This window comes from Falco biarmicus, chromosome 2, assembly GCF_023638135.1.
Source record: "Falco biarmicus isolate bFalBia1 chromosome 2, bFalBia1.pri, whole genome shotgun sequence".
NCBI lineage: Eukaryota > Metazoa > Chordata > Aves > Falconiformes > Falconidae > Falco > Falco biarmicus.
The window spans coordinates 121,597,897-121,625,485 of NC_079289.1; the positions used below are offsets into that span (position 1 = coordinate 121,597,897).

At 41.9% G+C, this 27,589-nt stretch overlaps 1 protein-coding gene across 3 annotated transcripts; it reads right to left on the minus strand.

Moving 5' to 3' along the window:
- Positions 1–23,605, minus strand: TFG (trafficking from ER to golgi regulator). Of its 3 annotated transcripts, XM_056328531.1 has the most exons (10): positions 23,471–23,599; positions 21,237–21,335; positions 20,602–20,651; positions 19,015–19,223; positions 12,376–12,459; positions 11,333–11,479; positions 10,071–10,238; positions 7,628–7,768; positions 3,184–3,279; positions 1–765 (listed from the first exon to the last, which is right to left on the minus strand). In XM_056328531.1, the coding sequence occupies exons 4-10, from the start codon at positions 19,196–19,198 to the stop codon at positions 425–427; spliced, it is 1,161 nt and encodes a 386-aa protein (XP_056184506.1). In that variant the 5' UTR covers positions 19,199–19,223; positions 20,602–20,651; positions 21,237–21,335; positions 23,471–23,599; the 3' UTR covers positions 1–424. The 3 variants fall into 3 exon arrangements, with proteins under 3 accessions (XP_056184506.1, XP_056184505.1, XP_056184507.1); XM_056328530.1 differs by lacking the exon at positions 20,602–20,651 and having other exon boundaries at positions 23,471–23,597; XM_056328532.1 differs by lacking the exons at positions 20,602–20,651; positions 21,237–21,335 and having other exon boundaries at positions 23,471–23,605.
- Positions 23,606–27,589: the final 3,984 nt, after the last annotated feature.

Sequence of the window (27,589 nt, forward strand, 5' to 3'; positions counted from 1 at the left end):
TTTAATAGATTCAGGGGTTTTATTAGTTTCCCGTGTGAGCGTTACAATTTATAATACATCATATCTAGTTTTACCTCCAGAACGAATCTAATTTAGTACATCATGGTATTAGTAAAAACAAGCCTGATAAACGGGCTAAACTTCCAACTAGCATCTTCGTATCCTCCAAGCAAGGCAAGCTAGAACGTCGATCACTTTACAGACATTTAGGTAGTGTTTCCCAACAACCTGGCCCCAAATTACACTAGGAAGCAGATACAATGTAAAGCAGGAAAGATTTGTTTGGTCATCCATCCCCCTCCCCCCGGCAGATTTTAATTAACAGCTACAGTTGTGCCTCACGACAGTCCCAGAATCTCAAGTAAAAATCCTGGAGCCTGTGGGGATGGGAGCACCAGTGCCCGTCACCCACCTGCCCACCTGCTTACCGGTAGCCGGGCCCAGGCTGCGCGTAGCCCTGGGGGCCGAAGGGAGGCCGGCTGCGGGCATAGGGGTTGGGCCCGCTGGGCGGGGGGGTCATGGTGCTGCCAGGTGGGGGGGTGAAGCCGGGCCGCGGCTGGTAGGTGCCAGGAGCCGCCTGGGACGCAGGGGGCCCGCTGTAGGGCGCGGGCTGCGAAGCCTGCGTGGTGTAGGGCTGCGGGGGGTAGCTGCCCCCCGCGTACTGCGGCTGCCCGGGGAAGGCGGTGGCCGGGGCCCCCGCAGGCTGGCTGTAGGCCGGGAACTGCTGGGCTGGCTGCGAGGGGGTTTGCTGCTGGCTGTAGCCTGCTGGGAAGGGAAAGAGTGAGGTGGGTGAGAGACAGCAGAGAGCCGCGGGCGCCTGCAGAAAGACCTTTGCTTCGTTTACAGTGACAAACGCAACACAATGCCCTAAGCACGGAAAAAAGGCAAACCGAGAGCGAAGGGCCATCTGCCCAGCTTCTGGCACGCTACCCTGGCAGCACAGCAACACCGAGAACAGTATGAAACCCTTCTCCCGTGACTGACTGACACACATGAAGAAAAAAAAAAGACAATCAGTACTTTATCATCATGTCGCATGAAAACTCAAAGGCCTTCACTGGCAAGCGAGGCAGAATGCAGCCTTTTTCCCCAAATAAAAACTAAACTGTCCTGAAAGACTGTCAGGGTTTAATGCAAGTCATACCTTCCAGTACATCACAGGTGTTTTCAGTTTTTTAAATATGAAAAAGTTGTGCAGAACAGCATACTTCAGTGCAAAACTTGCATTTAAACATGTCCCAAATTTGACTTTTCTGTATAAACAAGCTCCCAAAAGGAATTTCTCTTCTTGAACACTTCAAAAATGACACAGACTCCTTTTATGAAGAAATAGCTACTTTATCCATCATGAAACACACCTGCAGCTACTTGCAATGAAACCTCTCCAGTGACTGGAATCCTGTCAGCATTAAACACCAGACACACAAATTATTACAAGTGCACAGCCCTGAACAGAAAGGGTAAGGAGTGAAGAATGCACTGGAGTAAACTCACCTTGAAACTGGGATCAAAATTTACTCATGAGACAAACCTCTGAAGAGCCACTTTTACTACCATGTGTGAACAGCCACACTGTTGCCTAGTAGGCTTACAAGAGCAGGAATGGATCCCGCTCTTGGGGCACAGGGGTTTGAAAGGAGACATTACTCATGGCAACAGCAAAACAAAAAAAATCCTACGAGTCAAGATCCTCAAAAGCTGCTGTTGCTAGGTCCTCAGGAAAAAAAGAATGTTTCTGATAGATCAGGTTAATTGTGAAACCAGTTATGAGAAACAGGTGCCCCAGATCAGTTCTGGTGGTGTTTCATTCTTACTTAAGATGATGTCGAGTAGAATGCAAAACTTGCACTGCAGCTTTCACAGGAACTTCTCCAGTAAAATAATGGATTAGACAATGGTAGGATATGACTAGAAAGCATATGGAAACTCCTCTTTTTTCCCCCACCCCCGCTCAGATTTAAGCCTAAGGAAAGGCAGATAAACCCTTCTGCTTCCAACAGGCTCCTTACTTCTTCTGAAATGAGACTTCAGAAAGTCTGTCACTCTTCTAATTACAAATGTGGGAGTGAGAAATCTGCAGAGAACAAGACACCATTTAGAGACCCACATCAGCCAGCTCTCGCGTGGTGCACTGGAACAAGGGCTGGAGCACGAACCTTCAGTTCCAAGTTTTCTAGGGTCCTTATCCAAAATAAACATGGAATTTCTTCAGAAGCTCTGGAAGCATTCTCATCTACATCAGAACTGATGCACTCTCACTGTACATGTTGCACACCAAAAAAAAAGGGCCGCACAGGCTCTGTTCTGAGACACTTGATGGTATGGGAGGCTTTTGTTTAATTTAAGGAAGACTGTTTAAAACAAGGAATGATAAAAGCTTTGTATCATTTTCTAAAAGCAACTTGCAATTTGTTACAGCATCTGCTGTTACAGGTTCACACCTGCACTTCGGCTGTATTACGGTTCCTCACATAGACTATGCATTATGAGATGCCGGCTGCTTCTAAAGCAAATAAACTGAAATTGTGAAGTCAAAGTTTATTTTGGGTCTACGCAAAAGCCAGCTTTTCATACTTGACCACATATAAACCACTAGTGCACTAAAATGTTCTTCTGCTAAAAGTCTACTGGCACCTTCACTTGAGGCATCAGCAAAATCAACAGCTAAAAAAACCCTGTCACTTGGTAGTTTCACTGAAATGTAAAGTATTGATAATAGCCAAGGATTTTCTAAATGACAGCTATAGTCAGTGTTCACACCACTGAATTTTGTACATGGAGATCATTCTCAATGCAAGAAATAGGGGCCATCTTTATACACCTCCAATATTTAAGGAAGCTAAATTGGGATGTTTTAGTCACTTAATTGCTAGAATCCCAAGACCGCAGAAGTTAATTCTGAAGACTGCACATACTTCAGGTGATTCACCTTGCCTGCTGGTCAGTAACAAAGCTTGCTTTTTGGTCACCATCAGGTAGGACTGAGATACTGGAACCCTAACTCGGTATTTAATTTACTGACAGCTACAGCGCTCTCTTACTGGTCATTTCCAAATTGCGCCGGTTCCCATCGGCACCGCAGGCACTCGGGCTGCTCAGCACCCTGACCAGCCCCACAGGTTCAGGAACCGACGCTCACAGGGCGCCGCAGGACAGGAGAGGTGCTACAGCTCAGCCGCTTACCTGGGTACTGCACACCGTACTGCTGCTGGGGCTGCGGCTGGGCCTGTGGCTGCTGAGCGGGGTAGCCCGGCTGCTGGTACTGTTGATACATCTGACCTACAGAATAAAAACTTGTTTAGTTGAAGCCCAGTACCCTCACTATATTAAAAACACGCAGCGAGCAACATCCTAACAGTTCAAAAATCACAGAAACAAACCCTCTCACAACATGTAAAAACTTTTAATTACTTTTTTAAATCTGAACATGGTGAAGTTTGACTACTATATGTTCCACCTGATTATCAGCTGAAATCAACCTACAGATTTTAGTTTCTGAACAAACCTGTTCTGAAGACTAAATTATGTTTATCTACCACCAACAGAATAAACAGTTGCAATCTGGTACGTGAGGCTTACTATTTCATGTTTTCAGAGGATGCCAGAAGCCACCCACCTTAATTAGTGCTATTCTGGTGGGTAACGGAGCAGGAATCTTTAAACATCTTGATAACTGCTCCCGAACTTACAGTGTAAATTAAAAGTACTTCAAAAGTTAAATGTGTCCTCAGATTGTCTGTTTATATTAAGTTTTTAAGACCCATTTCTGCATCAAAGTACTGTAAGCAGAGCTGTACATTATTCACTCTGACCACATTTTCCAGACGTCATCCATCTCTTATTATCTGACCTGCTGTAAGCCAAGTTTTCTTGAGAGACCCAGGAGTATACACCCTAAAGCAAAAATAAAACCATACATTCTTAAACTTGGGTATTCCAATTCAATGCTCATTTTTCCTAAATTTGATGATTCCAATTTCTTGGCAAGAAATATTTGTTTAGACTTAACCCGTGGGCCCTGTTCAGGCATTACGCTTCCACTGTTCCTCAATTTACCAACAGGCACAGTCAAAGAACAAAACCAATTATATTTCAAAACTAAAGCTTTGCTGCACTGGAGCAGACATGGAAACTTCAGTATTATAAAGTGTTAGCGTACTATTATTTGTTCTGCAAAGATCAGCAGACTCTATAAATACACTGTTGGGCTGTATCTTCTGAACTGCACCAAGAAAAGCAACTCGGCTCAGCTCCAAGTCCTCCCAGACCCCTGTGCATGCTGCTTTAAAAGAACTCCTTATTTCTTCTTTTCTCTGCATTACTTGCAGCTGAAAGCAATGGTATTTTCCATTCACACTAAGGTGTTCAAAGTATTTTATACTGCTGCAGTTATTCAAAATATTATTTGGTATGCAATTACTGTGGGATGAAGAGAGTGCTAAACACAAGGCTTGAAGAGAATTTAAGCCTGTTAGCTTGATAATTAGGTATTAGAAACCCAGAATGCATGCTTTCTGTTTCTTGAACTCACGTTGTTACAGGGAGGTGTGGGAGAACAACCCAGCGGCTGCCTGTCTGCCTTGGGACAGCTACCTACAGGCAACACAGAACGGCACCGGCACCTGCTGGAGACCACAGGCAAAGGGATGGGAGAGAAACAGCGTGGAGTCCTTCCCAAGCCTGCTGAGGCGGCTTGCTGTCTTCCACCAGGGCTGAAGCATTAGGGAGGAGCAGAGGGGTGAGGTGTTCCAGCACCATTCAAGAAAGCATTCTTAATTTACAGCCATGAATGCACTCGGGGACCCTATGGATCCTTAAGCACGGTACGGTTTTCCCCTCACTGCATTTTTCACTCCGAAAACAAGATGAGCTACAGCACCAGTGTCTGGTTTTGTACTTAGCAGTGCTCAGTGCAGGCATGGATCTGCCAGCATTTACCATTGTTCCTGCACCCTGAAAGAGCCATTTTAGCTCAATCCAGAAAAAAAAGACCAAATAGGTATAATTCTTTTCCATAGAAGATCATTAAGTGCTTGCAGGAAGGAACTTTTACATCAATTTCAGCAAAATCTAAAAACACGTCCACATCTGTAAGTGGTTCTCATGCATGTTCAGCGACTGGATTTAGTGGTACAAAAGCCCAGGCATGCCACAGGAGACAGCACTAAGCTGAAATGTCTCTGTTACATTGATTTAATTCAAACTATTTAATGCTTAGAACTTTTATCAGGGGAGGCAAGCCATTAATTTGTATCGGCACATAGAGGTAAGGTGACTTGGTATTCACAAATAACAAAAAATAATAGCCAGCTATGACCACCATAACATTTATTGGCAAAGAACGCCATTAAAAAATAAACCCCAATATATCAGAACGATTGTCGCATGACTGGCATCATCATTTTACTTATATACTCAAAATACTGGGAAGGTGGGTGGGAGGCACTGCTTAAGGTGTTTTTTTAAGAAATGAACTAATATTTTAAACTAGTTTCTAAGAACAACATGCTCTGCACCAGCAGTTCCATTTGTGTGAGCTAATGCTGTTGAAAACCTAACCAGCAAAACGTATGTAAAGTTCTGGCTGGGCTCCGGCCCTGCACTGGTTCTCATCTCAGCTGCAGGAGAGCAGGATGGGACAACACAGGCCCCCACATTACCACTGGACCGAGATACTATCAAACAGTGAATTACGGAAAGTACTCCATCTTCCAAAATAAGTCTTTGAACACTTTGGATAAAAGCAACTTAGTTTATGAAAAAAAACTTAAGAGGCTGACAATCACACATATGTTACCCAGCTTTGGTAAGAGACTGCTATTTACTGTACGCATACGACGCACAGAATAAGCACCTCACTAGTATTTCTGATGAACAGAGTGCAATGACTTCTGATCTCTTCTGAAGAACTGAACCATCTTTATCCAGACTGAAGAAAATATAATCAATACTTCAATATTTCAGTGGCAATAATAAAAACTGCATAAACTACAAAACTTGAATAATTAGTGCTGTTGTATTTCTATGTGTGAAAGAAGATCTTGGGCAGAGTTACAGCACAGTTCAGTTAAGTGTTTAAAAAAACAAAAACACCACCAACCAAAAAGCCACACACCATACTTTCTTCAGCCCAAATTTAGAAAAATCATTACATGTACTCTGATACATGAACCTAGACAACTTCTTTCCCCAGTAAGATGAGTTTTGCTGAAACAACTACTTTTTTCCCTTCCCTGGTATTAGCATCCATTCAGAATTCCAACCTACCGCTGCTAGTTCTCTTAAGAGTTTAAGCGCTTTTTCGTTTCAGCTCTAGTTTAACATCAACACTTAAAACCTCATACCTTATGGTATTAAAGTAAAAATACTAAATTCATAAAATAAAGGTTCAGTAGCTGAGAGTCTGTTTTTTTAATATTAAGTTTGCTGGCTGCTGACAGGAGAACCTTGAAGCACTTTTTTCCAAAAGTAGCTTCCACACACAAACACCAAACACTTTTATCTATAAGCTACAAAGATGTCTCTTGCTGCCTCTTTGTATCACTTGACTAATTCTTAGGGAAGCAAGCAAGGAAAAAAGAAAAAAAAAAAGCCTGAAAGCAGCAAAACAAGTGTTTTGGAAGTTCTGCTGCAACCACCTGCACTGGTGCCTGCTTAGATATTATACCCAGCTACAAGCTGCTCCATCAAAAATGTTACTGAACCCCTTCAGGCAAGGCATTCCAAGTGACTGTGGATACTGTCATCACCCTCACTAATGCCTCTCGTGTCTCAGCACTGTGCCAGTACAGAAAGCAGCAGAGGGTTGTAACTTACTTCTATGCTAACACAGAAATAACTTTGTATTGTACTTCGTAGGGAGGTAGAAATACCAAAGCGAGTCATTCCACAGTTTCATCCAGAACTATGCAGGTCTGAAGGCTCAGTGCTCTTTGCAAATATCAGTAGAAAAATGATGCCCAAATGTAGCAAACCTCTGAACAGGTTTATTCTTACAAGTCAAGTAACATGTAAAAGGGCAAAGAACTCTGGTTTCAAATTCCTTTGTAAAGGCCTCAGGCTTTAAAGGAGAGCCCATTGAGGCTCTCATGGGTTACACAGGCAAACCACAATGCATGTGAGATAGTTAAAAGGTTTAACTTGACGAGCACAGAGCCATACATAATAAAGCAGCAATGCAATAATAACGGCTCTGTTTTGTTAGAAACTATGAGTAAACATTTTCAATTCACAGTAGACAAGCCAACAAACTGTTAGCTGAGTGAAAGCTTGACACGACACACAGGGTATGAGACGAACCAAGGTCTTCAGATAGATTTACAGTGCAGCATATATAAATCTGCCTTACAGTAAAGTGAACAGAGATGCAAGTAGGAAACAGTACCATGAAAATCCTCCTCATCCTCCTCCTATTACATCACTCACCCTTTTAAACAAAGCTACTGCTCCATCTGCCGTTTCTATCTTGAACAGCATGTGAGGAAAAAAGTTTTTCTGCCTAGTGGCAGAGATGAATTTGTAGTTGGGTATCAACTTTGGGTCTGCCAATTGGCAGTCACAGATACTGATCACCCAGATTCAAACACCATCACTCACACCCTGAACAGTAGAAAAACATGCTGCTTACCTTCCACCTGACCAGTCTGTGGCTGTGTTCCGGGGTACGGAGCCTGCTGGGCCTGAACACCAGAAGGGTGGGCTGCAGAAGAGGAGGAAGCGATACTGTCTGGTGTTCCTGATCGCTCTTCCGCAGGGGCACTGGGTGGTCCTGCAGAAGCAAAACCAAAAGACAGTATGTGAAATGAACAGAGTCTAGTACAAGACGATTCCTTTGTAAAGGTTTTAACCTTTTTTCCAGTTTTCCACAGATTTACATAAGAGGGTGTCACACCCAAGCTAAGACTAAACATATTTGCACATGTAGACTGTCCTTTGAAAATATTTGAGTGGGGGTGGGGGTGTGGTTCCACCTGTCTCTAGGTCACTAAAATTCACCATTCCAAGGAACCTGACCCATTTGTGGGACAAAACCCTCCATGGCAACATGTTTTTTCCACAGCTTCAAGTGTTAACCTTGCACGTGTACACTGAAGACTTGCTACATTTGGACAGAACATGCAGTTACGTACCTATTCTTTCTCATCTGGAGCAAAGGTGAAAGGCTTCAGGAAACTATTCAAATGCACTTGTGTTCTACTGTGGCCCACACAGGCCCAGGCAACAGTGTTTTACCAATAGTCATGTGGCATGTGAACAGAAAACCTCCAAGGAAGCTGTTAAAATCGCACTCCCGGACAGGATATGGCAGGCTTCAGTCTAAAAGCAACTGTCTGCTCTGATAATTCTGAAAATATTCCAGCTAGCACCCAAAGAAAGCACAGAAACAGATTTTCTCTATGTTAGAGAGAAGTTCTGACATATGCATGTGAACAGGTATAATCTACTACAATTAAATGCAAACTATTTTGTTAGAAACAAGGGAGCTTAAACCTGGATCTTCACAGCTCTTAGCTACATGAATGCAACGTATGAGACACTACTTTCAAATACATGATTAAAGTTAAGCACAAATAGCAGAATTGCTGCAAATTCACTTTCAATTTAGTTATATTTACACAATATAAATATGCATCCGTCAAGCCCTTAATTATGTTTTCATGTTACCCTTATTAGGGGGGAAATTTATGAAATTTGCCTACTTCTGGTTTTGCCTTTATATACGTAACTGTGGGAATGTAGCTTTAGAAATGGGATTTCTTATATCCTGCTTCAGTGGTCCTCTGTTAAGTTCTTTGTACATTCCAAGCACTGTCAAGTCAGTTCCTTCTGTCAGAAGAATTATGGAGACACATAAACACTGAAGCATCACTGATGCTACAATCAAAGCATTAACTGACACTGAGGCTTTGTGCCAAAAGAAAAACCCACTTCTTCAAGAATTAGCTCCGATTTTCTGCTAGTTGTACTTCATACTCAGCCATTTCATTGTTCAGAGGATAGCCCGTTGTAAGCTTTTAATTCCCATCAAACCTTTATCTGGTTTGTTAAATAACCATGCTGTGACAATACCCAAAATGTGCCATGGAGGAAAAGATCACTCAGTAGGCCTGATCCACGGGCTAGTACCCTGATCTGAAGACAGCCACTCTGTCCGCGGGTACAACTTTGGATCCTGCAGGGTTGCAATCATGCAGGGATCTATTCCTATCACCGTACACTTCTGCCAAGGCAGTCGTACTGTAGCACCAAGCTCCAGTTGCTATAAGTTTGTCTATCTGTATCATTACTTCACACATCACATGAAATGGACTTGCTCTACAGCTGAGAGTACACAGCAAATCCTACTAGCTAACAGTAGTTTTATTTTCAGCTTTCAATGCTACATTAAACCTTGCCAGACCCATGAAGATTCTGTGCAGAATCATGTCTCAATATTCTGCATCACATTCCCTATTACATTCTATATTGCTTTTCTAACTTCAGGTATCCTGTACTAAGTTGACTGCATTCAGTTTAGTATAATCAGCTTTTACACGTTTAGCATTCTACTACTAGATAGGGCTGACAGTCATGCAGCTCTTCAAGAATAAATACATGTTATTCCTTTCCGTTAACACTAAGTTGACACTATTTACTTCTGAAATGAAACAAGAAAAAAGATGGGGTTGTATAAAATATTCTGACTGACCCGAACAGTAGAAGCACAAGAACTGCAAGATCAAACCCTAAGGCAGAGCAGTGAATACTGTTTTTCTCTCTCTGGCAGACACTAATTAAGTTACTTTATAGCACAGCATTAAATAATTCAAATAAAGTATTTTAACCCATTTTCTACCCCAAGCTAAAACACAATGCTAAAACCAACAGGAACGTGTTAACATTTTGTATACAAAAGTCAGCAAACACAGCCACAATACCATAACGTAACAGGTTTTAGAATTCTGAAAAGAAATAGTGAATACAGAACACAGCTTAACACATTCAAAATACAAATGCTGTATTACAAATCAAGATTTGAGTCATCAATTCCAAACTGGTTTTGCTTTCCTCTTTGTAAGATACGCCCTTACCTGACACCTGATCGTCTGTCAAGCCAAACGCTGACATGACATTCTTGCTGATTTCATCCTGGTTCTTTAGCGGATCGAACGCAGACATGCTCGCTGCTATAACTTGAGTAGATGGCTTAACGTTAGAGTCAGCAGCAGCAGGCTTTTCTTCCCTACCATCTACAGCACCTACAAAACAAAATGCCCAGTTATTAATTCTTGGGCACTGAAACACCACCATACAGATATATCCATATATTTGTATCTATATATATTCAGAAACCCCTTACCTAGTCAAGTGCTACCTTTTCTTTTAAAAACAAGCAACTACAGATAGGGTTTAGCCTGGATAGTTTTGATTGCACTCTTAAGATCATCAACCTAACCTCCTTCCAAATGGTTTATAACAAGAAACTGCGGTGTTTCACTGAAATTAGTTACATTGTAGGAACAGGGGCTGGGATAACAACAAAACTAATAAAACTTTGAAGAGTAAAATACAAAAGTATCCTAAAAGAAAGGCTGGAGTTCTTTGTTTGCCTCTCTACTCAGAACACTGTACCCCATGACTTTGTGTCATTATCTTCTGTGTCCAGCTCATCCAAGATCTGTAGTTCAGCACACAGAGGTATAGTTTTTTATAGTACAACAGCCCTAAGCTAGGAGACAAGTGCCTCAAAACTGAGAGAGTAAGACCCGTTTTGCCCTCCCCCAGTAATCCCTTCCCACCCCTACCTGCACTCCTGTGCTGCTTACCCTGAGACAGCTCTGATGCTGGTCTGAGCTCAAAATGTGTGGATTCAATTTCCTGACTTGGCAGAAAGAGTGGATATAATTTTTGCTGAATTTGCTTTTTACTGTTTTAGTGAATCAAACTTGCTTAGCAACATGACAAGACAAGCACCAGAGCTAGCCCAATGTAAGCAGTGGAACTGCTCAGGTGGGACCAAGACCTCTTCAGCAACAACAAACTATTAATTCAGGTCAAATCCCTCCCAAAATGTTGTCATGACTCACAAGTGTCAGTTACAGCATTTTCATACATTGCAACAAAAACTCAAGACTTTGAAGTTTCATTCCTAAATTGACTTAGTGCTTTACTCCAGATAATTTGAATAAAAATTCTGCCTCTGAAATACCTGAAGCATTAAAAATTAAGTTCTGAACCATCAAGCAACAATTAAGAATGATCACAACTGGCATTCAAGCCTCCGTTTTTCACTCTGTTAAACAACACACAACTCTGCAAATCAAACCAGACGATTCTTTGCCAGGCTGCCTACCATTTTCAGGCAGATTAGTGGAAAGCCCTGGTTCAGACGGCGGTTCTAAACAGTCCAGTAAACGATTGACTTTATTGCGAAGTTCTATCAGCTCTCGACGCAGGTATTTCACCTGATTAGATTCTAGGGGTCTTGGTTGCCCATTCACTGCAAAACAATAATTAGATAAATTTAACACTGTAGTAACATTCTGACATCCAGTTTAAAATTGAAAAGAAAAAATTAAAAATTCCCAACCTTTACTTGCTTCTAGCATCATCCTCCTCTGTAGAGTCTAAAAGTACCAACGTTTAGTCAACACAGACTGAATACATTCTAGACCTTACTGTTCCTCTGCTGTCATCTCAGTTCAGCATAACACACAGAACAGAACTGCAGAGTGAAGTCTGCGGTACATTTCTGCATTGTTTGTTCATTTCCATGAATATACCCTGAACAATACAAGTATCATACATGGTTACGGAAAGCTGTCCCTTTAGAACTAATGCAGCATACACAACACTGCTGCAATTCATGAATAAGGTCAGTGTCCAAATTAAAGGCTGCTTGCTATTCCTTGGAACTATGTGCTAATTTACCAATAGTAGCCTGGAAAACAAATAACTATTTTACACAAAGGTCAAAGGATAAATGTTAAAATCTATTCAACTTCAAGTGATTAATGTTAGTTTTTAGCAGTGTACTAGTAACACTGCAAGATAATCACCATCTTAAATTTCTCATGTACCTGCAAAGAAAACCTCACAAATGCTACAGAGTGGAAGACAACACGGAAAATAATATTAAGAAAAAAACACTGACCACATATATAGGTATGCCAAATAATTTAAGCAATCTTACAAACAGAAATAGTTTGTTTCCTTAAGTTCAGATGCCACAGGAAACATCAAGGGAGAAAACAGATACCATGTATTAATCCACTATTTTTAGCTTACTGATCTCATTCTTCTGAAATGACGAAGTTTTTAGCACCTCCCAGTGAAGTCTACTGCCTGAATTTTAATAAACATTGTTTTCAAAAAAAGACAATCTTCTATACTTACCAAACAATGTCAGCTTAAGTATCCTACTGCATTGAATTGCAAAGGAAAGATCTGAGCTATCAAAAATTGTTATAAGATCTCCATCTGAAAAGAACATGAAAAAGTTACATTAAAAGCAAAGCCTATTAACTACTGAATAAATACTTCACAATACTACTTCACAATAGAGCTGAAGAGAAATTACTTCATTACTCAAAAATAACTTTCCCTATTTGATTCTAGGAATCAAACTGAAACTAGGAAAAAAGTTTCTGATTTTAGTGCGAGAGTCATTATGCAGGAAAATTATGTGCAGAAGGTAGGGCAGAAGCATGACCGGCTCCTAAAGGGAGCCTTCTGGCATCAGCCCTTTGAAAGGTCCATATAGCTCATCATTCTTTTATGCTACATACAGGATAAAGCATTAGAGCTGAGAGTTCACAAAGTACAATGCCAGAAAGAATAATGGTTCCAGTTAAAGTTGCATGCCTTCCAAGTGGCTCCAAAACCGTGCTGCCCATGAACACACAGGAAAGTCAAGATACATAGCACAAGGCAATCCCAGTTCAATTTTGAAAAAACAAAACACGCACACTAACAAGGGAAAATTTTAAGTGACTAGAACACTTTCTCAGGTTATACTCAGAACATTGAGGTGTGAAACCAATTTTCAACAAGGGAATGATAATAAAGTTCCTGTGTAAATGTGAATAGTAAAAATACCTATCAGCCTTAACACAAATAAGAATAAATATGTCAAGCATTCAGAAGAATTTTCTCTTCAATGAGGAATGTGACATGAAGTCTCAACTCTCAAGTCATTTATTTCTGTGTCAGATTTCAGAGGAACTCGCATCCTAATGCATCCTAATCAATTTGCACATTGCCATCAGTCACAGAAACGATACTAAACTGTATGGGATCCTTTATTCTTCAGATACATGGGCTATGCATAAAGCACTGAACACCTTTAATGATATTAATACCCAAGAGGTACCAAGTTCCCATTAAGTCTGATCTCTCACAGCTTTTAACCCAAGTCAACCCACATTAACATCTTTGCTTACTCAACAAGACCACAGTTAAAACAAGACTATTCTTCTTTGGCAGGGCAGATTTTCTGCATTTTTAACATATTCAACAGATTATTAATAGATTAAATGAACACAAATTAGGCAGCACAAAGGAAAGAGTTGGAAGGCATTATCAGGAAAACGTGTGTACTGACAAAGGGAAAGAGAAGGGGTAGTACGACCCCTTCCTTCCAGAGCAGCATGACTAGGAACTGAGTTGAATCTGACACTGTCTAATGAAGCTTCACCTTCAAAAGCAACAGCATTAGATAAATGACAGCTTGGAACAAAGCCAACTCCAGGCTACCAATGCTCCTCCCTACAACACTGTCACAAGGACACTCTCTGGACAGACACAGAAAAGTGTTTTTCATACTGATTACTGCCTAAAAATTCTGAGCTACTCCTTACGTGTGGGTGACAAAGTTCCAACGGTATAAAGTTGTGGTTAAAATTTTCAAATAAACAAATGGTTCAGTACAAATAGCCGTAAGACACATGATGGCACACTGAGAAAAGCTCAAAATTTCAAGAACTATGTATCCTAATTTTGTCATACCTGATAACAAGTAACACCTCTGCAAAGGAAGGTTTTCTTAGTATAGTACCATTAGTAACACCTAACAATGCTTATCAGTCTTCAAAGAAGTTGCTTTCTGTCCCAGTTTCAGCTAGGATAGAGTTAATTTTCTTCTTCATAGCTGGTGCAGTGCTGTGTTTTGGATTTAGTATGAGAATGTTGATAACACACTGATGTTTTCAGTTGTTGCTAAGTAATGTTTATAACAAGTCAAGGATTTTTCAGTTTCTCAGGCCCTGCCAGCAAGAAAGCTGCAAGGGCACAAGAAACAGAGAGAGGACACAGCCAGGACAGCCAAAAGGATAACCCATACCTTAGAATCTCATGCCGAGTATATAAACAGGGGGAGCTGGCTGGGGCCTGCCACTCACTGCTCAGGGACCGCCTGGGCATCAGTCAGCAGGCAGTGAGCTATTGCACAGTCCATCCCTTGGGGTTTTTTTCCTTCCCTTTAGATTTTATTCCTCTCCCCTTCTCTGCCCTTTTCATTACAATTGTTGTTATTATTATGTTTATTTTATTTCAATTACTATATTATTCTTAATCTCAGTCCTCGAGTTTTACCTTTTTCCTGATTCTCCTTCCCCGTCCCACTAGGGGTGGCAGTGGGAACGAGCCAGCACTTGCACAGTACTTAGCTGCCAGCTGGGGTTAAACCACAACACTTTCTAACAAAATAAGAAATCTTAGAAATACTAATAAACTGATGACATAATAAATAATTCTTAAGTTTTCCTGAAAGAAATATTGTTGTCTCCAAAGATTTTTTTACATCCTACATGCTGTTTGCACTTTCACCATCTCAAAAAAAATTGGTTGACAGCAGTATCAGTCATGGGTTCACTGAGTAGAAACTGGAAGGTCTCCAAGAGCAGAGGTTCCAAAACCCCACTAGGCAACCTACTCCAGTGACCCACTGCCCTCCCAGCCACAACTGATGCGCCGCCTCCCAAACTGCACTTTATGACTGCTGCCGCCTGCCGCTACCCAGAAGAGTTCACATTCAATGGTCTTTGCAACTCCCACTCCGCTGAGGCTGCTATGGGCTCTGCCCTCAGCTTCCTCTGCACAGCACCGAACAAGCCCAGCTCCCTCCGATGCGCCCTGCGGATCTTCTGCCCTCAGCCCCACACCGTCCTCACTGCATCCTGCTGGACCCTCCCCAAGGCTTTTTAGCTTCAGGCACAGGGGGCAAAGCTGAGCACAGACTCCCTGGTGGTGCCTCCTCACCAGTGCCAGGAAGGGGAGGGTAATAGGGTCCCTGTTTGCCGTTATGACCCATAACAAGACTTAGACAATCAGATCCCAAACAAGTAACTTCCATAGTGTTAAACAGCCCTTTCTCGTTGGCAGTAAAGCAAGGGCCAGGCGCAGCAGGAGCTCCCTTCAGCTCAAACACTTCCTCCAGCTTCACAGTAACCCTTCCTAAATGCTGATACCAAAATCCACTGGTGTCTTACAACAAAGCCCTTTACTCTGTATTCTCCTGGTAACACAATAAATGATAATTACTTCTCTTGCCAATGCACAGCACTGGCAGACCATCTTGTGATGCTTTTCTGTCGTACCAGTCAATACTCAGATTCACTGCCTGAACAAAGGTGCATGTTCTAAACAGTTTATCCTGCACAGCCAAAAGAAAATGTCAATACAGATTAATGTCAGTCAAAACAATCCAGACCACTCCATCTTATTTTCCCTCACCTACTTGAACATCTCTGAAGGCATTAAAAATAATGATTAATGTTTCTATTTTAAATTGCTAGCAGAAAAAAAGGCTGAAAAGCACCAAGTACAGAATTTTGTCAGATGCATAAAGTCAGTTCTATGATTCCTATTGACAGTCACCAAGCAGAGCACATGCTTGGATTCATAAGAAATATGTACATGTCGAGGCACACAAAAGTCTGACAATTTAAGTATATTGGATTTATCAAACAAAACTTTTCATTTTAAGGAATGTCAATGAAGCCTAATTCCTGTTAATATGACATAGATATGAATATACAATGTTAATTATTTTCTACTGAAAAGTAAAACAGACTCTCTATTATTTTCTCTATTAATGTTGTTACTTCAAGAACTTACCTTTCTCATTTTTACAAGAGACATAGCTTTTACTCTCTACAATTTCCCATGTACCCTAAATATTCCCTGCTAGGCCAATTATAATTTTTTTTCTTTAGTAAAAGCTAGTGACTACTTTAACCTACCAAGGGATTCAGACTTCCACTTTCACATCAATTTTGCACCATCATGAAGCATTCCCATTCTTATGACATTAGAAATTAGAATAAATTAGAAATGTTTAAGACATTAAACATCTGCCTCATTATCCTTGGCCCTGCTAGCCATGCTTCCTCATCTACTAGCTTTATTTACCCTTTTTTTTCCCCCCCTCTTCCATTTTTGGAAAAAAAAAAAATCCAGAAAACGACCACCAAAAATGTAGTTTTCCTTCACTTTGGTAAATCTACCAAAGGTAGTGAACATTACTGATGAGCACACCGCCTTGATTACACGTAGTATGAGTTAATAACTCATTATTGGATCTGACACAGAGACATCAACTTCTACTGCAAGGTAATGAAGGGGAAGAATAAAAAGCCAATCTCTATTAGCACTCTAGTTTTAAATTCCAGCCTAACTTAAAAATAAATTAAAAAAAAGTAAAAGTTTCTACTATTGGTTCCATAGGAGCTTTAGCATATGTAACTCAAATAACATGGTGTGCTTAAGACGCAGTTCTAATCCAATTCATACAAATTCACTGCTGGCAGGCCTCACTAGTTTGTTTGGGGGTTTGGGTTTTTTTGAGCATTGTGTTTTATGACATATTCGAGAACCTTAAGCAGGACGTGAAAATTATTTCACACCTAGTAGCGGCATTTCCTTAGTTCAAAGTTTGAAAGATGCCAAGCTTGAATATAAAACCTAACTTCACAAGGCCGTAATTAAACTGAAACTTCTTTTCCCTGGTAATTAAAAAAAGCATCACATAACCTAAATATAGCTTAGGAATATGCTTCTGACTATCTTAGTCCACAAACCCAGAGACAGAAGGATCGTGATTTAAAGTTTCCTAGCCTCTGTGATTAAGCATATCAGTTTGAAGAAAAAAAAAAGTATTAGATTCAAGGATCATGATATTTTCTACAAGTTTTAAGTAAGAAATCCCATATTCAGGCCTGAAGATCACTAGCTTGACATGTTACAACAACAAGAAACAAAGCCAGGAGGGGTAGATGAAGCATTCTTCTGAACACTCAAGGAGTGTGCATATGAGTTGTGAGAAGACGCAGATGAAGGTTGTAGAAGTAGTGGAAATCCTTAGACCAACTTGAAGTATCTCCTCATAACCGATGAAGACAAGTGATCCTCCAGGTCAGGAGTGATAAGTAACAAAAGGGAAATGGAATATATACATTCTAGCTAACGCTTCTAATGACTGAAATAATTTAAAGAAGAATCTTAGTTTAGTTGAAACAAAGTCAAGAATACCACAGTCCTCATACAAAGCTTGAAGCCTAGTTCTGTTAACTTCTTCCTTAATCACTTGTGACTTCTGGTATTAACAGCATTTAAACATCCTTAGTAGTGATGATCAGCTAGGATAACATACACTGAAATTTCACATCACAGTGGAATATGAGTACATTCTGAGACAAAGAAAACTAAAATTAAAAGTAGGAGGTCTCTAGCCTGTGAAAGACAACCAAAGAATGAAATTAGTCTCCATCACGCACCAAAAAACTTCCATCACTTCTTCAAAAAAACACAGATAGAAGCATACACAGAGAACTATACTAAAGAAAAGCTAAGAATGCAAAAAAGGGACTATAAGCTTTAACTGAATGAAAAAGCATCCATTGGTTCCCTTCCACCTTTCTCATTCCAGAAAGAAAAAAGAAACTGAATATGTGATAAGAAGGGGAAAAAAAAACCTACCACAAATCCACTGAGCTCTCTCCCACCAGAGGATCAAGACCCAAAATAATAGCCCTTCATTGTATATCAATTTTGATGAGCAGAGTCTCTCAAAAGCTTAATGAACTTGAAAAAAACTGTCTCAGGGTCATTCAATGTGAAATTTTATTGCCTAGATGTATGAACAAAAGTCATTTGACATTTCAGGTACCACAGACATTGCTAAAGTTTCCTAATGTTATTAAGGAAGATGAACCTGAACGTTTCAGTAATGTAGCTCTTTTACTGTACACCAGGATAATTATCAGTGTCTTTGATCTGACTAAGAGACTTTGGATTTTATCACTTCATTCTGAGTTTCATTTTATGAATACCACCTCTCTGTCCCAAATTAAGTAGCTTATCCATGCCCCACACTGACATTCAAAGAGGAAAAACCCTCCAAACCACAACTCTTCCTACACATCTCAAACAAGGCCCTTTTCATTCTGTGGAAGACCATCTTTCTTAGGGTTCAATTTTTTTAGCACTAATGATTGAGATTTCTTTGAAACAACCAAGGTCCAACAGATTCAAACCATCAAACCAAGGGTAATATTACTTTTAATAAATATTTCAGACCAAATTAAAAGTCTCTTCTAATCTTTACTGATGAAGGAAAACATAATCAAGAATTACTAGTACATAAATCAAGTTTTCAAAGTCTTGTAAGAGCTTGTGTTAAATCACATAATCATATATGTTTATTCACACCTCATCTTCAAACCCACTTGATCACTGAAAACACATCAAAAAATGGTTAAATGAGTGGACAGAAGGCAATAGCTGCATAGCATAGCATTAGCTTCCTGCAACAGCAAAGAATGAACTTTCAGATAGCTGGTATTTCAGAAAAACTGGAGGTAATACTACGTTAAGACAGCATAACCACAAGAGACAGAGATTCTATTGTCTCATTCAAAGGATTTCACAAGAAATCAGTCACATTTGCCAAGGAATCCTGACAATTTTGAAAAGGTGAATTTCAGTTTCTGTCCATAGATAAAACACATCAGCACAACAGCAGTAATTAAACCTCACCTTCATCTTTGTATTTTATTGTGACTTCATCATTGCTCAGAAGTTTTCCTCTAAACACTCTCTGCATCATTAGCACCAATTCATCATAGGTGATATCTTCATTATGAATAGGAATTCTCCTAATATCTTCCCCAAGCTGAGCTTTAATGATCAGCTTCCCACTTAAGTCCAGCTGCCCATTCATGGTGGATTCCTTATTGCCTGCAGACCTGATAACAACAAAACATTAAAAACATTTTAGCAAACTAAACAGTTATTTGAATGTATCTGATGACAGTTGTGAAGCTTCCCATCTCTGGAAAACATTACTGTTAGGAAGCTCTCCAGAGAACCTCTCTTGGATGCATTTTATCATGTACTAATTTCTCAAACAATAAAGTGCATCATACATAAACTGAGCTCATGAGCAAAGAACTCTCTAAGATCCGACACTTCAAATTAGCAGTTATGGTTCCCAGTGCTCAGAATTCAAAAGTAAAGATTATTTTTAAAAGTCAGACAGCTTTTAAATATGTGTGACATTTAGAAATTTCAGCCTTGGGATACCAGCTGTAAACTGCCATGGGAAAAAGGCTATAAAGGAACTATTATTCCCTAGGATCTGCTTTTGAGATACACGTATACATGTCTCTCAGGAAAAGTGAAACTGCAGCAAAAGCAGTCATTATATGTAACATTATATGGGTTACATTATCACCTTATCAGATTATTTTTACATCACCCATAATTATGACAACCAGCAAAGGGGGTTTTATTTTATCAATCAAGAAAAGACTGCCAGAACAAAATATCTTATTTCAAAGACTATAGGTAGTAAGGTGGCTTTACTATGGGGATCAAGTTGAATCATGCTTATTTCATGAACAAATAAATGAAAAGCTAAACATTTTTTTTATTATATGCATGATCAGAACACACTGAGAGTTCCCCTCCAGAAAGGAATATACACATTTTTTCCTTTTTCTAAATTTTGACTGAGATGTTATAACCAAGATTTTACATTTTTAAAAGCTGTTCAATAGGCCATACATTAGCTACTCATTAGGCTTAGAGCCACAAATTTGTTATGCAGTGCATGTGGTCAGAACAGTTGGTTACTCTCAGAGCTTTAAGATAGGTGGACAACCACTCTAACATAAAAGGAAGTGCAACAAAGCCATCTTGTGTCCAAGCAACACACAACATATACTTCAGTTACATCTTTAACACGTTACGTAAGACAATTTAAAAATTATCACTTTCTATGAGGCAGCTCTCTTGTTAAAAAACACAAAAGCCTTATGTTTAAAAGAAAAACAGAAACTACAGAGAAGTTACTAAGCAGAGGAATGAAAAAACACACACACACACATGGTAGCCAATCAAAGGTCCCCGTCTTTCTTCACTGTTTGGACAGGGCCAAAATAGATCTGGAACGAGGCACAATTAAATAAGCAGTTATCTTAACATCTGAAGTACAAATACTGGAGATCTTAAAAGCAGGCAGCCCTACACATCAAAACTGACATTTCCAAAGCCACATGTACGCAAGCATTCTCTTGTGCAAAAAGAATTATTGGTAGAGATATGCAGGTATTTCTCCCTTACCTTTAAGGATGTTATAACGGTGCGTTATGAGAAAACCGAATTTTGCTCTCCTACCAGAGAAACAAGACACTCAGCTAAAGCCTTTAATACGTCATACCTTGACGCACCTACATATATTTAACTGCTGTTTCAATGACAGTTTTGCATTGAAAAGATGTAGCATGATGCTATCTCTAGAGTGAATTCAATTTCTCAGGTTTTGTGTAATTGATATAAAGCAAACACTTCATGCAAATCCCTTTGTTTAGCCCAATGACATCCAAAAAAGAGGCAAGAAACTACTGAACAGAACTCATTCTTCTAATCATGCATAACAGGAGTTAGATGGATATAGTCTGATTGCAGACTATACATATATAACGCAATTAACACAGCCAGGTTGCTGCTGAGACCCTATGATGAAACAGTGAAGTTTATAATATCATTAACGCTCTCTAATGCATTATTCGTGTTTTGCAACATAGGAGTCTTAACTTCAAGCACATTGGCTCACATCTAATTAACACTTTAAGTTGGCTGTACAAGCACAGGGTTTTGCAGAAGTTGTTTGGATTTTTTTTTTTTATTTAAAGCACTTCAGCATCCATCTACAGGGTTTTCTTTCACCTTCTTTCCAAATAGAAATTTATCATTACCTTGCCTGTCTTACGCTGGATTACTGGACAGAATTCCCACCTCACTTCAGGATTGAGTCAGCATAAGCAGTCATGCACTATCAGTGCCAGAAAACGGAGCTGCATCAGAAAAAAAAAATTAAAATATTTATTTACAGTCACACTTCCTTAGAATTATATACCTCACATCCATCTTTCACTTTAGAACATCTTAGTGAATATACCCAACCAAAAAAAGTCACTGTTTTATCCATATTGTAACATTTTGGATACATTTTTTGTATGTAATATGAAGATTTAAATTTTTTAGTATTGTAGAGTTTGAAGTTCAACCAAAACAAATCATGAACCAGAGTTTTACTTTCATAACAGTAGTAGTTTATTTTTGATAAATTTTGTAACTGCATGTAAGAATTATTAACAGTAATGTGTTCCTTTCCAGGACACTGATCTTCCCCAGCAGTCCCAAAATATTTATTTGTATGGTCTCCATCTTGAAACCCCAGGTTAAAGAACCTAAACTTCGATTAATTTAGCAATACAAAAACCTAGAAGCCAATTTTGTATCTTAAGACTGAAGCTTCTGTGGCATTAATCAGTGTGTCTTCAAGGACAGACTGCATAGCATTAAGACAGACTACCAAAAGGAAAGGAGTAGTAATGCCACTTTCCCACAGGCCAAGCCACCGAACTGGGCAAGAAGGAAATGCAGTCAGAAATATACAACCACTTAAAAACATGACCTGCCCTCATTTCAGTTTAAGATTGTGGGGTTTCTGCTGAAAGCGTATGTGGTGAGCTGCATGAAGTTTATGCAGTCGACCCTGATTGCACAAGTGCTTAATGCCCAGAGCTACAAGACAATGATTTAGTATACAGACCAGTCCAGTGGAGAACAAAACTGTGCTCCTCCCTCCCACCTGACACACGTACCCTACCCAGCACTCTTCTCCTCGTCTGTCTCACACACTGATTTGTAACATGATTTGCTGCTAACCAGAGAGAAAAAGTAGATTCCTCTCATCCACATGAAATTGGGCTCTCCTCTTCTAATTCAACTGGAAGTAAACTGGAACAGACAGGCACAAGACATGCAGGATGGAAGCAGAGAGCAAGCAAACCCCAGAGAACAGACAAAGCCTCCCTGGTTATCACAGGCTGGCAGCTGCTCCCCTCATCCTGGGCATGAAACGTTCGCCTTCTAAAAGGTCTGTACTCGCTCCCGACAAGGAAAGACTGTTGCGACATACTAAGCAGGTGAACAGAACAGACTGAAGTGACACAGCTGAATGGACAACTCCCAAGTGGGTTTTTCACAGATGACACAGAAGCTCACTAAGAAGCTTTTTAACAGTGTCTACTTTCTTGAGGGGGAAAAAAGCGAACCAAACAAAAAACCAGTAATGTCATCCTGTTTAAAGAAGACTACTTTTTGTAAGAATCCCACTGACATCCTTCTAACCTTCCCGGTGTACCGCATGCGTTTTGGAGGCACAGATTTTTCCCTCCCCTCTTGGCTCACTGCCTATGTACATCATGCACCGATCTGAACGGTGCATGTGGACAGTGACCGTTCAATCTAAGTCAACAACTTCAGGATCCCACCTAAAGCCACGATGTTATAACCACGCTGGATTTTACTACCCTTTTTGCATTGCAACAGAGAAAAACTGCCTTGCCTAAGCAAGGGAAGAACAGGCATTCCTGTTTCTCTTTTTCCCGTCAGAACAGCGGCAAGGTGCAGGGTGAAGCACAGCGACAGGGCCCAGCAGCACAGCTGCCCAACCCCGCCCGACGGGGCCATGAGGGGTCTTCCAGGGTACCTGGGCGGTGGGGCGGGGAGCCGAAAGAGAAGAGGTCCTTTCGTTTTCCTCTGGGTGGGCCGACAGGGAGCAGAAATCGGGAAGCGAGGAGCCTGCAGCCCCTCTGGCTCCCCCTGCGCAGGGAGGAAGGGAAGGCCTCCCCCGGCCCTCACCCCCAGCCCTCCACCCCCCGCTCCCCCGGCCCTCCACCCCGGGCTCCCCCGGCCCTAGAAGGCGAGAGGCGGTCCCAGCCTCCCTCAGGCGCGGCCGGAGGACCCAAGGGGTCTCCCGGCCTCTCCACCAGGGGCCGCGCCGACCCTGGAACCGGGGGAGGGGGCTTGCTCCGGGCCGCAGACCGCCCGCCTCCCTCACGGGGAAGGCAGCCGAGCCCAGCCGCCCCGCTCCGAGCCGAGCCCAGCCCAGCCCAGCCCAGCCGCCCCGCTCCGCTCTTACTGTGGCGCCGGTCCCGCCGGAGGAGGCCACCCGCCCCTCGCGCGCCCGGCTGCGGCCGCCCGTACGTGGCAGGCAGGGAAGGGGCTGGCGCGAGGGCCGCGGCTGCCGGGCCTGCGCGAGCCGCACGCATGCGCGCTCCCGCCGCCCCGCCACCCCGGCGCCGCGGCGCGCATGCTCCGCGCGGGCCCGCGCCGCGCCACGCCACAGGCCGGGGCGGGCCGCGAGGCGAGGGGCGGGCCGCGAGGCGAGGGGCGGGCCGCGAGGCGAGGGGCGGGCCGCGAGGCGAGGGGCGGGCCGCGAGGCGAGGGGCGGGCCGCGAGGCGAGGGGCGGGCCGCGAGGCGAGGGGCGGGCCGCGAGGCGAGGGGCGGGCCGCTGCAGCCGCGGGTTCGCTCAGAAGAGTGGGTGTTCAGCCGCTCGGGCCGGCGCTGCTGCGGCGGGAAATGTGCTGTAGACCTGGCCAGGCGCTGTCGCCCTCCAGCGGCCGCTGCCCGGGGAGGGCCGTCCTTCCCGCCTCCCGCATACCGGTGCTGCCCGGCAGGCAGTAAGCGTTGGTTCCCCGGTTCCCTCGTTAAAGGCGCGGGAAGGGGCTCCCACGGGTTCCTCGGTGGGTCCGAGCTGCTGCTGCCTTCCCGCGTTACCGGTGCGGCCCCTCGCCCCGCGGCGGCCGGGGCAGGGCTGGGCCAGGCGCTGCCCGCGGGCGGCCCTCCCGGGAAGGCCCCGGTGCCGGGAGACCCGGGCGCCCGGCAGGGATGCCCGGTGGGGTAGGGAGCGAGTCGCGGGGTTGGGTTGTTGCCGTGTTCGCCTTCGCCTGGTGCCACTGTGCCCGGAGGGATGCGGCCGGCCCGGGCCGCCGCCCCCACCTCCTCACCCGCAGAGTGGCACCTGGCTGTAGTTGTAAACGGTGGGTTCAGGGGCTTCTGTGATAAATATTGGAAAACACTGCGAAACTATTTGGGCATTTTCAATATAAACATAATCTTTACTTTTAAAAAAACAGAAAAGCGATCTGGAAATTGGGACTCTTCCATCCATTGCGCTGCAGGCAGCTCACATTTGGTACCTCTGTACTGATGTTTCAGCCATCTCCAGGCCTGTTATCAAAGTGGTGTTTCCGTAAGTGTTAGCAAGAAGAAACTCCAAGATCCTTAAAGCCCACGTGTCACAGGGAACACCAAGGGTCACTGCGTTGTGAAGGTCAATATGTGCCACGTGGCGATAAGGGCTAAACTGTTGTTCCTGTAGCAGTTAAGCATATGACCTGAAAAAGACCTTTTTGCTTTGTTCCATTTTTGAAATTAGGGTTCTCTGAATTGAAAAACAGAAGCCATAAAATGTGTAATTTTTTTTTGGGGGGGGGTGTTATGCTGAAAGTGTTTTATGTTGGGTGAGACTTGCTCAGTGTTGGCTGTTAACAGCATTTTATTAACATTTGCAATACTTAGATGCAGGATGTTTTAATTTAATTAGTAAAAAGTCAACATACTTCCAATTCAAGACCACATTTTTCTTGGGGTTTTTGGCATAACATGGAAACAATATTTTTTAAATTTTTTTTAAGAGCTGTGTTCAGATTTAAATGGGATGTGCTTTAGAGAATACTTTTGGTTTGGGGAAAAAATGGTGACAACTAGAAAATATCACTCATTTAAGGAGCCACCCTCACAATGCCTAGCTGTGTTTTACAACACAATCAAGTATCATCCTTCCTAAACCTGACTATAATTTCTAAAATACTCTTTCTTCAATTGAGTTGAAGGAATTGACAAAGACAGGTATTATACATTTGATTTACAAATAAAAAATGGATGCCCATAGAAACATAAACTTCCAAGCAAAATAGTATAAATTACCTTTCATAGATAACTTTTATTACTTTCTCTGCCTTTTCTGGAGCAGTGGTGATGAACTTCAGCCTTGCACCTACTGTGACTGCTCTTCTTGGAGGCTTATCAATGCTAGAGGACACTTGTTTTCTGCTTCATAGGGAGAGCACAGATTTCTAAGACTTCAAGAACTTTCCAGGGCCGCTGCAACACGTCTCTGAAGACACTCAGAAAGTCTCATGTATGATGCCCAGTGGATTCAGAGGTGTTCTCCCTAGATGTTCAGCCATCCCTTTTAATTGTGCCCATGGCCTTATTTGGTGCAGCTTGCAAGCTTTCAAAACCCACCACATTCATCTTCAGAAAAAATGAAAGCACGAGGGAAATCTGACCACACTTCTTAAACCAGATTATTTGAAATTCGACGTGGTGTTCATATTAAAAATGAAGATGGCAAAACAGACAAAGATATTTGTTCAGTGAACAGAATAAAGAAATAGGGGTGTTTTAAATTACCTGACTAAATTTCTGAGGGTTTTTTCTCACATAGGAGAGAATGTGTGACTCAGTATAACTACTCCCATTCACTAGGCAAGAACCCACTACAGTGGCCCTTACCACTTTGCTCAGTCACAAAGTGGAAAGATCTGCTGGCACTTTGCACACAGGTTGTGCTCAAGCCACCATATGCTTCCTTCCATCGAGGTGCTCTCCCTTACTCCTCACTTCAACATCCAGAAACCCTTTTCCACTCTCCCTTGACATTGCTTTCACCTTTTTTGTACTGAATAATATTAATAAAAGGTGCATGGAGGAGGGGGAGGGTTTATATTTACTTACAGCCTAAGTTTAGAAACTAAACTTAGTTAATGCCTAGGTTGAGGCCCATCTTCCAAGCTCCCTATAAAGCTGCAGGACAGAGACAGAGAGAAAACTGTGCCCCGAGTCAACAGCTAACCAGTGCAGCTAACCAAAGCACTCCAGCTGCTACTCTGGTAATGCCTGTCCACCTCCGAAAGCAAACGTGCTTCTTATCACAGGCTGGTACTGGGGGTGTTATGAATAGTACCTATGTTACATATTTATAAATTATTTCTTTCCTATCCTCTTTCTTTAAGCATCTAATTTTTTTTTTTTAATCTAATTGCCATTTATAGGAAGTTTTAGCTGGGAAATTTAAAAAAACATTGTAAGGTACAGGTTTTCTTCTGAAAGGATGAAGCCAACGTATAATAGAAATAGTAAATACAATTTGGACCCAGAGCCAACAAGAACTGTTCTGTTTGTTGATTTACCTTTTGCTTTCTAATTAAATTGAAATTGTTCTTAGAAAAGAGAAAGGAAAGCCACAGTGCATAGGCTAAGTAAATGTGTTCAATAGGCCTGGAAAATGAGAAGGACATAAATAGAGCAACCTGTATACATCTGAACTGTAGTGTAAAACTGCAATAGCCTCAATTCCTTTCAAAAACCTTCCTCAGTGGCTCATCGTGCAGGTAGTATCAAGAGGATCTAGCACTGCATTGCTCTTAACAGTCATGCAGTCTTGCTAGCATGTGGTGCTGCTTTGAACTCCTGGTGGTCTTGGCTTATGATCTATTTCGAGCTACCTGCAGCTGGAGTGGTATGTCCATTGTTCAAGATGCCTGTGAGATCTACATGGAACAAACCATGAAAAATGCAGGATTGTGTTTCACATATTTACAGGTTTCTAACACAGTTAGGGAAGGCAGACAGGGAAATACTCTCTGAAAAAGTCTGGGTTGAGCTGAAAGTTTTCTATGAATGTTTTGCAGGCTGTGAGTTTGAAACGTGGTAAGTTTTTTTAATGCAAATACAGTGGCACCTAGAAAACAGGAGACACTTGGGAAAGTTTTTTTTCTTGAAGGTTGGTGATCTGAAAGTATACAGAATATGAATCTGAACTCCCTGTAGAGTAAATGAAAGTGTGGAGTCAATATTTTGCTGATAAAACAAGAAAAGATCTGTCAGTATTATTTGACTTGAAAAACAACCACAAAACAATTTTCACGAACCACTAACAATGACATTAGCACCTTAAAATACAAGGAGTACTTTCAATAGGAAAATTATTCCATGTAACTATGGATTTGCAATTACAGTCACCTCATTTGCACATTGTAATGGATTGATTAGCTAACACATCTCAGGATCATATGATTACCCTCTGCTGGGCAGGACAAAGGTAAGACCTGCCTGAGCATGCCTTAAGGGTTAGATTTGGCTGCTGTGCCCTGTCAGCACTTCAGTCAGACACACACAGAGGGAAGCAGG